Raw genomic sequence first — 16,743 nt, 5'->3', positions numbered from 1 at the left:
GAGGTTGCGTTAGACTTTAACATTGTCCGTCATTTTGACGGACAGGGTCGTAAAAATTCCGTCATAATCTATTACTACCCGTCATTTTAATTTTCATATTTTAATTATAATAACACATTTAATTGCTTTTATTTTTGTTCACAAATAAAAGCAATTAAATGTGTTATTATAATTAAAATATGAAAATTAAAATGACGGGTAATTCACACGTGAAATTTCTCTGTACTGTACTATAGGCTACGATGGTAGCTATTAAAGAAAACGTAGTTTCATATTTATGTTTAAATAGTCCTATGTTATATTTTAAATTCATCTATTTGATTATGAAAAGTTAACAGCATGAGTAAGATGCATCATAAGATGCGTAATATATCGGGAGACATGGAGAGGGTCAGACATGATTTTAAACACTTCATTAAGTTTTATTTTGTTTATTTTCTTTAAAGTGAATTTCGTTTTGTAAAAATTGTATCTTAATTTTAATCAATGTTTCATTAACCAATTGCCTGGATGTAATAAATAAGAAGCAAATATACCAGACAATATAATCATGACATGGAGGCGCGGGCGCGATCACTGGCGCGTGAACTGGAACGCGTCAGCTAAATGAACCGAAACTCAGCGGCTGCTTGCCTCACAGACATGAGAAATATATCTATAGAAAGCTTTAAATACCTACTTTAACGAAAACGAATGAATTCAAAACGAAAAGAAATAGGCTACTCTGATTATGTAGACTAAACCGAATGAAGTGCATTCTCTCTCTAGCGCATCCATGAGGAGATGATGAGAGTCAATATCAACTTCATCTTTGCAGCCGACACTGATTCAGAAAACATTACTTTATTAATAAACAATTAAAATGTCTCCTTGCTGTTTTGCGCATGCATGAGACCAATATCGATTTGTAAATCACAATCGATCTCTTGGTAGGCTATATGCTGTTTTCAGTTGATGATTAAACAGTGCATTGTGCGCCTCCCATCCAATAAATTGCAATAGGTTTAACGCTTTGTGTTGCTTTTGATATGGAACAAAAGTCTCAGATTTCAAATTCTGTCCATTTCATTAAGAAATTCAAGCAATAAATACCGTTTTGGCGCTCTTTAATGTGGCGTGATAGAGAGTTGTAGCTTCTGGGTACTCGCCTGTGCGTTATCAGTATCAAATGCATAGCAAAAGATTCCTGCCAGTTTTATTTTTGTTCTGGATCCAGTGCTCTGTTGCTACATTGGAGCGCACTCGCCACCAACTGGACAGGGGTGGGAATTACAGTTACAATTTACAGTAGATCACCCTGAGTGTAATCTGTCACCGTGACGGACGGCCTTCAGATTTTTCCGTCATTGATAAAAAAATTCCGTCAATGACGGAAAATTTTCGGTTAACGCGACCTCTGATATTAAGACTACAAGCCAACTAAAGACGACCAATTGAGCTTATTCGCTGTAATTTACAATTATTTCCCCACTGACAAGTTGTGTTTATTCAGAGGAAGTGTGCAGAAAGCAGTGGGAGAGTCTGGAACACATAAAGGAGCGGGAGAGCCCCTCTCATGACGCGAATTCGCGTCTGTTGTGAAGGGATTTTCATGCGCGAATGAAGCGAATGTCACGCGCGATTGAAGCGAGTAAACTCAAAATGTTCAAGCGTCCAACTACGCGCGAATAGCGTGATTTATTCGCGCAAGTCGCGTCTGGTGTGAACGCAGCATAAGACTGAGACCACTGACTTGTAAAGAACCATCTTTTTAGAGTGTGAATTATGTTGTTATTACTGTATGTTCTGCCTGTAGGAACCGGATTCTTCTGGATTGTCATAGTGTTTTGACTGTTGCAGGGCTGCCCAAAGCTGCAGTCATCACACATTTGCAGTCCCTGAAGGCAGCAGGTGGGTTTTGGGCGTACGGCGGCACAGGAAGTGATGTCATCTACACGCCGCTTCCCCTGTATCATAGTGCTGCCTCACTTGTAGGCATTGGAGGCACCATTGAATTGGGTAATTCTCTTGATTAAACCTTTTAATGAACAGCCTATAGGTGATTGCAAATGTTGATGCTTTCTTGTGGTAATTAATGACATCCATTTAATCTAATCCAAACACTCAGATTGGGTGAAAGAATGTTTATGACTTGCTCTTCAAGGGTCACCCAAAAATTAAAATTCTGTCATCTTTTACACACCCTCATGTAATTTCAAACCTGTATGCATTTCTTTGTAATGTGGAAAACGAAAGAAGATATTTAGAAAAATGTCTCAGTAGATTAATCTTTAAAAGATTGTTATATTGATTCAAACACCCACACAATCTTATTCCTAAATGACAATGATTCGACTATGGCTATTGAACCTTTGTCAAGTACAATCACATCGAACGTTCAGATCTGCTTTGGCGCTGCCGCTGACCCAGAGAGAGCAGTTGTCATATATAGGTATGGAACAGATTCACAAACAGCTTTTTCAACCACACAGAATCATTATTTCTGTTACAAACATTTTAATTATAACAGAAATACTGGGATAAAAGTATATATTGCAAATATAAAAACTGACATCTAAGGAAGCCAAATAAAATAAATCATCTTTTCAAAGTAACTTGCCGCTTATAATAAAGTTTTTATGATTCATTCATTCATTCACCATTCAAAATAATTAACTGAAATGAATTAGACATTTTTTAAATACATTGCAGCAATTAACATTTTGTTAGAACCTCTAGTAAATAACGTTATTTTGTTGCGTTATCTGTTCAGAATCGTGGAAGAATGGTGATCTCTGAAACAAAACAAAACAAAAACAAATCTTGATTCTCAATTTTTCCTGAATTGTGCAGCTCTTTTTGTCAATACAATGAAAGTCCAATTGTTTGGACACCAACGTTCATCGCATGTTCCTGTATCATCTTTTTCCTGTATAAATGATGACAGAATGTTGATTTTAGGTTGAACTATACCTTTAAGATTCTTTTACTCCACTATGAATTTATGTTTTTAATAGACTTCTCACCAAAATAATTACAATTTAGTACTTATAGTATGCAATAAAATATAATTACAATAATCAAGGCAACTAATACAGCTTCTTTTTGAGCCTTAAGGCCCATTCATACGGAAGAGAATTAGGGCCAAGCAATAATAAAAAAATAAAACCATCTCGAGATTAAAGTTGTTAAATTTCGAGAAAAAACTCGTTAAATTTCGAGAAAAAAGTCAAGATAAAATGTTGAGAAAAAACTCGTTAAATTTCGAGAAAAAACTCGTTAAATTTTGAGAAAAAAGTCGAGATAAAATGTTGAGAATAAACTTGTTAAATTACGAGAAAAAAACTCGTTAAATTTCGAGAAAAAGTCGAGATAAAATGTTGAGAATAAAGTCATTAAATTATGAGAAAAAAGTCGTTAAATTACGAGAATAAATTCATTAAATTATGAGAAAAATATCGTTAAATTTCGAGAAAAAAGTCGAGACAAAATGTTGAGAATAAAGTCATTAAATTATGAGAAAAAAGTCGTTAAATTAGTTAAGTTTATTCTCAACATTTTATCTCGACTTTTTTCTCGAAATTTAACGAGTTTTTTCTCATAATTTAATGATGACACACAGTTAGTTTTTTCTAGAAGCATAAAACGTAGTTTATGCAAAACATAGTTTTTTCTAGAAGTTTAACAACTTTAATCTCGAGATGGTTTTATTTTTTTATTATTGCTTGGCCCTAATCCTCTTCCGTACATTCACACCAAGAATGATGACTATAAAATTAATAAATTACAGAGCTCAAGCACGACAACTGCAGCACACTTATAATAAACAGAATGATATTGTGCATTAGTGTGGATACTAATATAGTTATCGTTTCTGGTGTGAACGGGCATTGAAAGTGTGTTTCTGTTGCAAGCAAATGTTGTAACAGTGTGTGCTGGATTTAAAGAGTTGTGCCATATAGACCACTTTCCTATCTTATGTTTGAGCGATTGCAAAGTGTTTGCAAAACCAACCGCCCAATCACAGACCCCAGTGCTAGAGACCATCGATCAGTCTGATTCAAGTGTACATGCGTTATTGCTTAATGCAGATACTTTTAAAGTCAGTGTTCTCTTTTTGGTTACATTTTACCTTAGATGATCATGGAAATGCTTTCTTTTGACCTGGGATAAATGACAAAGGTTATGTGACTTTGTTTGGCCAATCCTTAATTCATTCATTCCTTTATTTATAAATTCAGCCTTTAAATACAGATGATGCTTTGAGTACTTTCCATTCAACAAACCTGATTTTCTGCCCTTTCACCAAAACCAAACAGAATGAGCATGTTAATGAGCTGTATGGAACATGCTTGTGTAATGTTCATTGCATAAAACAGCCTTATTCATTACATCAGACTAATTAGTTGAACTTAATTGCAAAGCATGTTTAGTTTCATATCTGTCTCTGTGCTTTTGTCATTTAGGTGCCACCTGTGTCCTAAAGAAGAAGTTTTCAGCCTCTCAGTTCTGGAATGACTGCAGGAAACACAACGTCACCATATTTCAGTACATAGGAGAGCTCTGCCGATATCTGTGCAGTCAGCCTGTGGTACAGTACTACCTGCTCTTCTCATTTCAGTGGTTTCATCATATAATTATGTGTCGGTTGGGTACAGTATGTACAGTATGTGGGTCATTCTCAGAAAATACTGCCATTTTTGCTAAATAATTTCAGCAAAATCTGTATTTGTATTTTTTTATTTAATGTATCACTAACAGGTTAAGTAAAAATATAATGAATATGTAATTTTGAATTTGAATTTAAGAATCATTATCAGTTCATCAAAATGATAATTGACTAAAATGGATTAATTAATATTGTCAACCCAGCCCTACCCCACACATACTTTTCAATAGAATGTTCAATAATTTAAATAAAATATAAATTTGGTACAGATCAGTAATAATTTATCGGTACCAAAGTACTGCATTTTTTCAACCCAGCAAGTGTGAAATTGTAATGGAAATTCTTCTTTTGTGTTCCACTGAAGAAAGAAAGTTTTGGAGCAACATGCCAGTGAGTAAATAATAACAGAATGTTCACTTTTGGGTGAACTATCCCTTTCCTGCTGTGTTTTCTGAGCATGACTCCAATGCATGTATGACCCTTTGTGATGTTTTTGATGATGTCTGGTTTCAGGTCATTCAGTTTGAAATCATAAATGCTTGGTTGTAGTTGTGTAAATGAAAGAGCATATTACATAATCTTATAACAATAAGACCAGCCACGGTCCTGTTAACTTCACATTAATGTCTTCATTATGTGTCATGCCTCATTACTTTAACAATCAACCCAGGACTCCAGAAAGATCCATATTCAGAAGCTCACTGCACTGCTTGTCTGTCTTTGGTCACGCAGACAAACTCTGCAAAGAAAGAATCCATGTGCTGTGTGAATCTATGAAAATGAACTTTTTGGTTTGTGTGGGGTTGTGTCACGTTTTCATGGCTAACTGACAGACGGCTCTTTTGTTAATGATTTTCATTCACGGTTCATGTGCGTCAGGACATCAGCGTGTCCCACAGTCTGTCAAAGATCTCTTTGTGTCCGTCCTCTAACACCGCCCGGACGGTCGCACCGTATTCATCAGTGTGCTCACTACGGACACACCAATGTGCAAGCTCAGCAAACACACAAAACATTACGCATAACCTGATATTGCTGAGTTCAACATGTTCCTGGGTCAACATTTTTGTTGATCCTGGAACAACATTCAGATCAACCAATCAGATTTCATGGACAAGTTTATCAGATTATGTCAAGTTTAGGCTTAAAATCATGAATTGGTGCTTCTACATCAGTGTTATTCATCTATCATTTCCCTCTGATTTTTGGGATAACTTTTGGGTAGGGTTAGGTTTAGGGGTAGGAATAGTGTTAAGATTAAATTTTCAGACTACAATGTTGTTCCAACAAAATATGTTGACCCAGGAACGCATCTAACTCCGCAATATCAGGACGTGCAAAACATTGCAGTGACAGACACATAAGCACAGAAACACACATTCTGCAGCAGGAACATCCACATATTAATCTCTGCACACACAGTTTTCAAAATGGGACATGTATCGTGTTAGAGCAGGAAATGTTGCTTGTCAGTCCATTGATGAGCTTTAACTGACAGCACACACAACCTGGCTGGTTGTTGTGTATATGGAGAGGTTCTGCTGGTCTGACTGGCTTGTATTGTTCACCCACACACGTTCTTACTGAGAAATGCAGCTCTGCATGAAAAAAATCACTGTGACTTACATCGAAGGAAAAACATGAGCCAGAGGGTGAGCTATTTTGACATAAGAAACAATGTAACAGCCACCCAGAACACCCTAGCATTGTGGTAACAAGTTCTGCATGGACAAACACTACTCACAATTTCTTTTCATTAATTACACACTGGACTTAAACCTAAAGTTATATATGAAAAACGGGACCCAGTTCAAACATGCCACTTTGCTGATTTCTCTCAGGGCATCCAAGGCATCTCTGTTGTCTCTGGCATTAATCTTTTACTATGCAGAGTCTGTGTGTTATCGTGAAAAGCTTCATCTTGATGTGTTGTGTGTCTATTAGGCAGAGAATGAGAAGGATCACAGGGTGCACATGGGTGTTGGGAATGGACTCCGGCAGGACGTCTGGAGAGAGTTCCTCCGGCGTTTCGGGGAGATCCGCATGTGTGAGATATACGGCTCCACCGAAGGAAACCTGTGCTTCATGAACCACGTCGGCAGGATTGGAGCCGTCGGCCGCTCCAATTTCTTTTACAAGGTTAGTTCAGAAACTCAGTGCAGCCTGGGCTCAGGGCTGGTTGTCAAGTTTAAAGGGCAACAAAAAGATAAGCAAGTCTTAGTAAATCTTTGAACTAGATCTAATATAGGTGTGCGTCTCAACGTCAGATATCCGACAAACATGTGATTGCACCAGAATTCATTACTTGCATCTCTTTGCTTTGATGTCAAAGGCCCAGGGTCAATGACCATGAGTACCAGAGCGTGAATATCATCCCTGTTGTGTGTTTAAGATGTTCTTGATTAGTTTGTTTATTTGTTTCAATGCTGCTGTTTTTACACAGACACTAGTGTATGGTAAAGTGCACATGTCCACAGTCCACAAAAGTTAAAAAAGTACAAAAGTACTTTTAAACAAAAGTACTTGGTATGCTCAGCTTAATTTTATTGCCTGTTGTTGTACCATCAAAAAAACTACTGGAGACGCAACAAAAATACCCATGTTGATAAATGCTTGTGTGAGGGGATCGAAATGTTGTTCTGTATGGACACACAGTATTCATTTTATTTGTGCAGGTCTTAAAAAAGTCTTAAATTTGATTTTCAAGACTGCAGATACCCTGAATAATAACTGTATTGGGTTGCTAATAGAAATCCATTAATCTTGGAGTTCAACTCAGTTTCAATTCAGTTTGAAATATATTATATATTAAAATATTAATTTATTTTAAATGACAGAGGAAGACGTTATCCAAACATATCGTGTGCCAAGCCATGTTATTTTTAATTTGCTGCACCTGTGTTGTCATAGATTACTCTCACCTGTGTCCTGTTGCATGAAGTTAGTTGAACAAACTCTGAGTTTCAGAGTAGGTTTAGAGTTGACAAAACTATACAAATCCAACCTGGTTTAGATCAGTGGCCCATACCATGATGGTAGTTGAACAAACTCAGGGTTACAGGTTTAGTTTCGAGTTGACAAAACCAAACCAATCCAACTAGGCTTTGTTGGTACCGTAACACTGTTCATCAACTCTGTCAACTCAAGCTCTGATCCTGAGTTTAGGTGTGACATCAGTGGCGAACAGCCAATCACATAATGTGGAACTGTGAAACTGCAATTCACTTCTCTCTTCTGCAAAATATTACGAGATTGAAAAATATTAAGAATATAAGCAAATTTACAGAGCAAGAAGAAAAGAGCTTTCTATGAAAGTGGAAAACTAAAAGCTATATCAGTGCAAGTAAAAGTTATGAAGTTAGTTTATATAGTTGATATTCTGTGTGATATGACGACATATATATCGTTACCACGAAATAAAATGTCTATCGTTAGAGATTTTGCTATATCGTATATATCGTAGTATGTAAATATATTGCAATATAAAGAGAATATAAAGAGAGGGACGTGCTTGATGTTAAAAGAGTTATAAGCGGAAAATATCCAGAAAAGGAACTTGGTGCAGCACTCGTGGTGACTGGCACACTGCCAAAGTTCCTCTCTCGGAAGGCGACGTGCTCAATGTTAAAGTGGTTTAAGTAGGGGAGGGCGATATACTGATTGACACGATTAGCCAGTAGATATTTGTCATATGGTAGAGATTTTGGATGATCGTCTCTGTCGCGTGAGGTTGCTATGTTGCACGGTCACGAAAGCTTATAATTTTCATGAGTTTTTAAGCATTGCGGTTTAAAAACAAGTGGTTTTAAACTATTTAAGTGCAATTAGCAGTGAAGGACAACTCATTTCAGCATATGCACGCGCTCTCTGAGAGACTGTTTCTCAGCGCCGTGAGAGTCATGCGTCATGAAGCCGCTGCTCATAGAGCGCGTGAGGACTGAACTGAGTGCTTTTTGATGCCTAATTGAGCTTGAACGGTTAAATACACATACCTGCCAAAGTGACCATGTATTTGCAAGTAAACAGAGCCATTTATGTCTTAAGTGAAGGTACAGATGAGAAAGACAAGGCTCGAGTTAATGGGTCGGTGCAGTCAGTCTTAAAGGGACAGCATCCAAATTTACCTGCTGTCATTATTAATGCTAATCAAACAACAGAAAATCTCTAACTGCTTGCTTTTGTAACTTTAATAAGAATGAATGTATATTTAATTTACACAGAAAAGACTATGCATTGTTTTTTTTTTTTTATACCTTTGATTACTTTATACATTTTGTAGTTTTTTCATGTGTCTATTTCGCGTCTGTCTTTGTTCTATTGTAGTTTTTCTTCTTTGCTCTTTCTTTATCACAGTTTATTTGTCTTCAGTAAGCTTGAGAGTTTTTAGGCTAGTATACCTTTCTTAAATTATATTGAAATTGATACAATTTCAATGTTGTGGAAAATTTTGATTTCATAAAAATCTTATTTAAAGCAAAAATAACTATATCGTGATATATATTGTTATCGTGATATAAAATTACTCATATCGTGATATAAGATTTTCTACTAAGGCTTATTTATATTACCTTGCTGAATGAGTACAGCAATAAAGCAATATACCTGCTCTCAAACCAAGCCACATGCACCACATGTCACCATGATAGTAACTCTCCAAAAACCCACATTAACAGAAACTCTTCTGAATTAGCATAACAAAACAGTAATCACTACTAAATCTCCCACTTAACATTAATCTTGCACTAGCATTTACTCTCCCTTTCGAGTGCCATGGGCAAAGCATGCTGGGAAATAGAAATCCCAGACCAATTTCAGTTAAACGTAAAGCTACAATATGTACGTTTTTCGCCGCTAGAGGTCGCCTATTCAAAACAAAGGCGTAGCTTGATGACGGCGATTTCGAGTGCGGGATCTTGGGAGATGTCTTCACCTCACAGTCAGTGGAAAAGAATCGGGACAGGACTCGGGCAGAAATCATATTCATGAATGAGATTGCGCAAGCCAATGGTGACGAGAGCTTGCACGAGAGCGCCAGACTGAGCAGCGAGCTGCAAAGCGGCAAGTTTATCAGAGCTGCAGTCTGCTTAGAGAGCAGCGAGCTGAATTGAGAGCGGCGAGCAGAAGAGAGGTGAGCTGATCTGACTGCTGCAGAGCGGCGAATTGATCAGTGGCGAATTCCAGCTGCTTGCAGATGGAAGGCGGCTTCAAGTTTGGATCAAGCGAAGAGATGTGATCTGTGTCGCTGAAGGAGAATGAATCAGTCTGCCAAGGTGAGACGACCGCTTATATAGCGATACCCCACCCCTTTTGGCGGGCTCGAGCGGGCTCGCTCACCATTGGCCTGTGCGGCTCCGCTGCGCCGTCATTGGTTCGTTTACTTACAACTCCATGAACCAATGGCCGAAGTTTCACTGCATGATTGAAAAAGGCTTCAGAAATCAGAGAAAAAGGAGTTTTCCCCATATGCGTCTTGTCTTATGAATAATAAGATTTAAACAATAAGACTAAACATGTTGAGCTATATAACAATAATTCATTTTCTGTCTATAAATGTAACCAAACAGTTGTTCCCTTGTCTAATAAAACATGCAACATATTAAAGCGTCTTTGGTGTTTCCATGGTTTCTACGAAATAAAACCGTAAACTGAGGGTAATGCAGATTTGACGCCATTGACAGGCGACTCCCAGCCACGTCCCGTATCCTTGGTTAAAATCGTGATTTTTCTCATGATTTACAAATAGTTGGAAACATTTGGGATATTGTAAGTACTCAACTGAACACTGGCCTAGTGGTTTGGATATTTTACTGCAAAAATTTGACATATTGTGCCTTTAAGTTTATCTGAATTAAAAGAAATAAGTTCATAAAACTCAAAACAAAACAAGTTTTGTTGTTCCAAACAGTTCCATTTACTTAAAATATATCAGTTCTGTGAACTTAGAAAGTTCTAAATACACATAAAAGTTAATTTGACTGAAATAATTTGTTTAATTTAAGTTTGTCCTACTCAAACCAATTAATTATTTTGAGCTTTAGGGTTTACAGCGTGGAAGGAGAGCGTCAGTTTGATTCACTTCTCACGAGAGAGCTGTGCAATTCACTTCTCGGCTGAAGATTAACATATAGTTATGAACAAATATCATGATTTTAAACGCATTTACAAGGCAAGAATAAACATTGCTGTTGCTGTGAAAGTTTGAGAAGGCAGCTGAATGAAAATATGACTATATCAATGCAAGTAAATATGCTGAATTTAAATAATTTATATAGGTTCACAAAGAGCTCAAAAGAAAAGACAAGTTTAGTCAATTTAAAAGCACTCTATATTAAAGCTTGTATCTATCTATATATATATTAATTTAAATGCAAAGTTTAATATTAATTCTCAATTTATATAATAATTATTTGACTATATGAATTATAAATAATTACAATTCATATAATATAAACATAAATTATTAAAGGTAAAATACGGGCAATTTTGTCACTGTAAACTGCTTTAATTTGGAGCGAGAGAGGGGGAGTGACTTTATTACATCAGATATATGTCACTTTGCTCACAGTTGATTGGTGTCATGATCACCAGCCCATCATCAGTTAGCCACCAGAGGGCACTCCAACACAGACTACTTGTCACCACACTTTTGAACTACAATTCCCATAACACACTTCCCGGACTCATTACCTGTTCATTGCACCCAGCTGTTTTGTGTTTGATCATTTGTGTCTGTCTATTTATACCCTGTTTGTTTCTGCTTTTGTTATCGTGGTTTCACTTTATGTCACCGGCTTCTGTTTGTTTTCTGTTTGGACTGCTCTGTGGATTTTGACCCTTGCCTGTTTGTGGATTACGTTTTGGATTACCCCATTAAAGCTGCATTTGGATCTTACCTGTTTGTCTCTGTGCATAACGTGACAGAAACCACGATCACTAATAGATCCAGCAGGATGGTAATTCGAATCACTCCTCCGGCTACTATGAAGGAGCGGAGGGCTCGACTTCATAATTTGACTACCTTGAAACAACAGGGGATGGAGGTAGGAGGCTTTGCCCAGTTGTTTTTTGACCTTGGCGGTGGGGCTGGGTTATAATGATGCGGCATTGATGGATCTTTTGAATGGTTGCCTGGATGACTCGTTACCTCTATGGGAGATGAATTGACTTAAGGACCTGGATTTTTGGAGTTCATCCACTATCTCCACCATCGGAGTCGAGGGGCAACACCGGGTCAACCAGAGCCCGCTACAGCCCATGAGCCCGCTGCAGCGTCCACCGCCTCACCCATGTAAGAGGAGGAAGAGGAGGAGGAAGGCTTCCCTCATCCCTCAAGGCCTGGAGGCCTTCCCAGAGCCCGCTCCAGCCCGTGAGTCCACTCCTGAGCCGGTGAGTCCGCTCCTGAGCCCGTGAGTCCGCTCCTGAGCCCGTGAGTCCGCTCCTGAGCCCGTGAGTCCGCTCCTGAGCCCGTGAGTCCGCTCCTGAGCCCGTGAGTCCGCTCCAGAGCCCGCTCCAGCCCGTTAGTCCGCTCCAGAGACCGCTCCAGTCCGTAAGTTCGCTCCAGAGCCCACAGAGGGGGTGGATACAGAGTCCCCGCCTCACTCACATAAATTGAGGAAGAGGAGAAGGAAAGCTTCCTCCATCCCTCAAGGCCCGGAGGCCTTGTCAGAGTCTGCTCCAGCCCCGCATGCACTTCCTGTCAGTCCAGTCATGGCCAAGAGGGCTGTCTTCACCTTTTATGTTTTGGCTGTTCTGAGTGCCTGGAGAGTGCACTTAAGTTCCCTTGACCACGGACCAGGCTGCCAGCCCGAGCCCGCTGCCGCCCCAGAGCTGCCCGAGCCCGCTGCCCCCCCGGAGTTGTCAGCTCTCCCTGATACGGCCACGGAGGCCGTCAACGAGTGGCCCGCTCCTCCTGATACGGCCACAGAGGTCCCTTGGTCTGCCCTGCCACCGCCGCCACCAGGGAGTCCCTGACGAGGTGTTAGGGGGAAAGTAAGGGGAAGGTGTAAGGAGGGTTTTTATTCTCCCAATAAGGCAGCATCCATTTAATAATTTTAATAAATATAATCATTTACACTCTATGATATTATTGCATCCTGTTAATGTACAAAAATACTGAGGTGCAAATAGTATCTGCCAATATAAAGTATAGATAACATTTTTACTGAAAAAAATGATACTTTTACATGGTGTAAATAGAATCTATCTCTATTTTCACCTAGTGTAAATAGCATATCGCCAAGAAAATGCTGCTTTTGTCACTTAGTGTAAATAGAATATATTGCTATTTGCACTTAAATAGCATCTATCGCTCAGAAAGTATACTATTTAGTGCAAGCTGCTGCCAAACATTAATGGTTAACATTTTTTACTTTAAAAAATGATTGTCTCAGGTCTTGGCGATTGGCCCCTATTAAACAATAAAGAAAGTAAGACAATTTTTATACATGGTTTAGTAGCCTGGGGGTGTTTGACATTAACACCCGCCAAATGCGGGTAGATTTCAGCTGTGGCGGGTAAGACAGCCACTCCCACTAGCCACTTTGGCAGGTTATAATTTCAGCCTACAGCCTAATCAAAGGTAGCCAAGCTCTTCATAGCACAAAATTACAGTCCAATCACAATTCGTTATCAATTAACTTGCAGTTAGTGAAGGCGGGATCGGCGGAATCGTGCTGAATGACACACAACAGAAGTGCTCTCTTGCGTGCGCTCTCTCTCTCTCTCTCTCTATATATCTCTCTCTCTCTCTCTGTGTTGCGCATCAGTTCTCCTTGTGCCTGAATGGTCAAATACACGCACACACAGATGTCAAAATGTCCATCGTGTGGAGTATCTCGTGTGAATACAGTCAGTTATAGCTTAAGTGGATGTAAACATGTAGGTAAAACCTGGATATGTGTTAGTATATTACGTCCATGCATTCAGCAGCCCAATTAAATACCTGTCTGTCATTAATGTTAAACAACAAAAGATGTTAAATGTTAAATAAACCTATTGTATCTGAAAAAAGAGTTTAGGCTATTTAATTTACTATTGTATTGTAATTTGCTAATTTGCTTCTTTGTTCTATTTATATAGCCTAACAAAAATAACTTATAAAATTATAAAATTGATCATATTATGGTCATATTACCCACCCCTTGCCCACCTGTACATACCAGCTGATATACCATGTAGGCCTAGTCTTGATTTAGGTGGTCAATCTGTATTTGAAAGTTTTAAAGGGTTTTAAATTTAGCTGAACAAGTAAAATGACTTAAAGTAATTTTAGCATGTCAAAGTCAACTTTAATCATATAAAATGTGATTTCCCAACAGCAAAATTATGGCCCTTGAAAATGCTGAGTGGCTAGTAACTAAACCATTAGCCACAGTGGCTAGTGAGCAAAAAAGTTCATGTCAAGCCCTGGTAGGCTTGACAACTATCTTTTTGGCAGAATTTATCATTATAATCAATTTAATTCATTATTATCAACTTCAATTTCCTGGATTTTGCATCACCATAGTCCCTAAATGTATGTAAATGCAGAAACACAAATCAAAAACATTTTTCCCCATTTTGTGCATTTCTCCCTGTGAGGCTCTAAATAAAGAGTCATGCTCTCTTGGATTACTGCCAATCTATTGCTTAATCATGGAGTCTGAGCGTTTCCCATAATACATGATCAGTGTGAGCGGACAGGTGCTAGTAAGAGCATTGACATGTAATCCTCATTCTGCTATTCTTAGATTCTCTAGAATATGGCTTACAGCAGTCATGTGAGCACATGCAAAATCCAAAATATTATTCTCAAAATAATGTCACTGTAGAGCATTAGTGTGATTCATGTCACACACATGCAGTACTTGACAATACTTGTATAATTGGTGTACAGGTGTACAATTCAGGATCTGCCAACAATAGAGGTGACTGGACATGTATGTAAGGGAAACAGGTCAATTTAGTTCAAAGATAATTATTAATTAATTTATACAGAATTTTGAAAGAGTCACTTATTTTACGACTGAGCAAATGAATCATCCAGTGTTCATTTGAACGGGCCGTAATTATCAGTTCTGTTGCAGAAAATCCAAACTATAGTGAAAACACTATTTATTAGCAAGGTATCATAGATCAGCAGTTTAAGACATTAAATTCGTAAGCACATAACACAAGACACTGCTCTTTAGAAATATAAACAAGACTTTATTGATTATTCTAACACATGAAACTAATATATAACACAAACACATGCACACACATGAGTTGTAGAAAGAAAGAAAGAAAGAAAAAGAGAAAGAAAGAAAGAAAGAAAGAAAGAAAGAAAGAGTGATTAAAAAAGAATGAGTTTTAAGAGAGTGAAAGTTTCAAGCAATGTATGTACTTTGTAAAACCTGGCCTGAACGAATCTTTAATCATTGATTTAACCCTTCTATCGTTTCTTAGACAGGGTTATTAAATTTATATCAATGCACCAGTTTGGCTAGAATCATACTTGCGATCATACTAGAGTCTCCCTCGTGGCTGAAGTTTGAAGTTTTGAGATGGGCAAAGACTGTAGTATCGTTGATTAAACTTTGCAACAAAACTTAACTTGGAATACGAGACTCTCAATGGAAAAGAAAGGGAACAAAGTAAGAGAAAGACATTTTACACAGATTTTATTCAAGTCATCTTTTGAATTATGAGCAGACAAACATACTGATAGGAAATGAGAAACACTTTCAGTCAATCATTCAATAGTTATAATAACTGCATGAATTATGTGTGATCTAAGCATAATAGTCACATATTTAGGTTGTGGGCATGATATAGAATTATCAGGGTTCCCACTCGTCCTGGAAAACCTTGAAAACCTGGACAATTGATGACAAACTTTCCAGTACTGGAAAACACATGGAAAATTAGAGAAAATGCAAAATGTCCTGGAAAATCTTGTTGTTGCCCTTGAAAATTATTTTTTAGAAAGTTCTTCAGCTGAGAACAAAGAGTTTATCACTGGCCAAAAATAATTACTCTTAGTTGCAGAAAGTGCGATGTTCAGGAATGATGAGTTTTGACGTGAGAGTAGTATTTTCAATGATGAAGTTTAGTTTTGTGTTGCCACTTGCAGCAGTTAGCTAATTCTATTAAATGCTCAAATGTATGCAGTAAATAGTAATTGGTAAGCAGCTACCTAATTCAGTAACTTGCTAACTAATAATTTTATGTAATTTAAGGTCAATAGGAGATTCATTGTGCAATGTAGCCAGCTTGATTGATTATAACAGGAGTTTTCACAACAGTGCAGAACTTTGTGAGTTTCCACTGAAGTGATTGACAGCTGCAGTGATTAAAAAGGGAAAATCTGTTTATAACCCATTTGCAATTTGAAAAAAAAAAAAAAGTTTTTCATTCTACTAAGTATACACACTGCAAAGTTTTGCAAATGACTAACTTCTTTAAATGCGGGATTGAATCCAAAATTATATTGATTGACATTGTGATGGGACAGGGACAGAAAATTATGTCAAAATAGATGTGTCTGCATTGCGTAAATGCAGACTAATAGACCTGCCACATATTCTATTATGTGTTGTGGATGTCTTTGTTATTCATCGACTTTGTCTTTGACTAATATTTTTATTTTCAAATAGTTAAGCAAAACAATAAAATAGTTCCAATATTTTTTGCTATGAAATGGACAACGATTGGTAACGAGAACAATTTGTCAATGTATGATTAAGAGCTTTTAAAAATGATTTTATAGTTAAGTCATGGCAATAAACTATGGAAGCTTGTTTCTGCCGCTGAATAAAAAAAAAAGAAAAAGGTAATTTTTCTTTTTATCTCAAAATTAAAAAATTCATGCAATTGCAGGCTTACATAATTGTGATATAAACTCACAATTGCTTGATATAAAGTCAGAATTGTGAAATATATACTCACAATTGCATGTTAAAGTCAGAATTGCTTGATATAAACTTGCAATTTTTTGTTATAAAGTCAAAATTGCATGATATAAACTCGCAATTGTTATAGTCAGAATTGTGTGATGTTATAAACTCGCAATTGTGTTATAAAGTCAGAATTACAAATCGCATAATTGTGATATAAACTCGGAATTGCGAGAAAAG

The 16,743-nt window shown here is 37.4% G+C and overlaps 1 protein-coding gene across 1 annotated transcript in view; it reads left to right on the top strand.

Annotated features, from left to right (window-relative positions):
• Window positions 1–16,743, top strand: part of slc27a6 (solute carrier family 27 member 6) — a 42,167-nt gene that overhangs the window by 10,485 nt on the left and 14,939 nt on the right. Inside the window, exons 3-5 of the mRNA XM_048170278.1 lie at window positions 1,840–1,998; window positions 4,446–4,570; window positions 6,593–6,787. Coding sequence (XP_048026235.1) covers window positions 1,840–1,998; window positions 4,446–4,570; window positions 6,593–6,787 — 479 coding nt within the window. The remainder of the gene's footprint in view (window positions 1–1,839; window positions 1,999–4,445; window positions 4,571–6,592; window positions 6,788–16,743) is intronic.

The sequence above is a fragment of the Megalobrama amblycephala genome, linkage group LG2 (assembly GCF_018812025.1).
Source record: "Megalobrama amblycephala isolate DHTTF-2021 linkage group LG2, ASM1881202v1, whole genome shotgun sequence".
Taxonomy (NCBI): Eukaryota; Metazoa; Chordata; class Actinopteri; order Cypriniformes; family Xenocyprididae; genus Megalobrama; species Megalobrama amblycephala.
The sequence above is the reverse complement of the archived record's forward strand: the minus strand, read 5'-3'. Positions and strand labels throughout refer to the sequence as shown.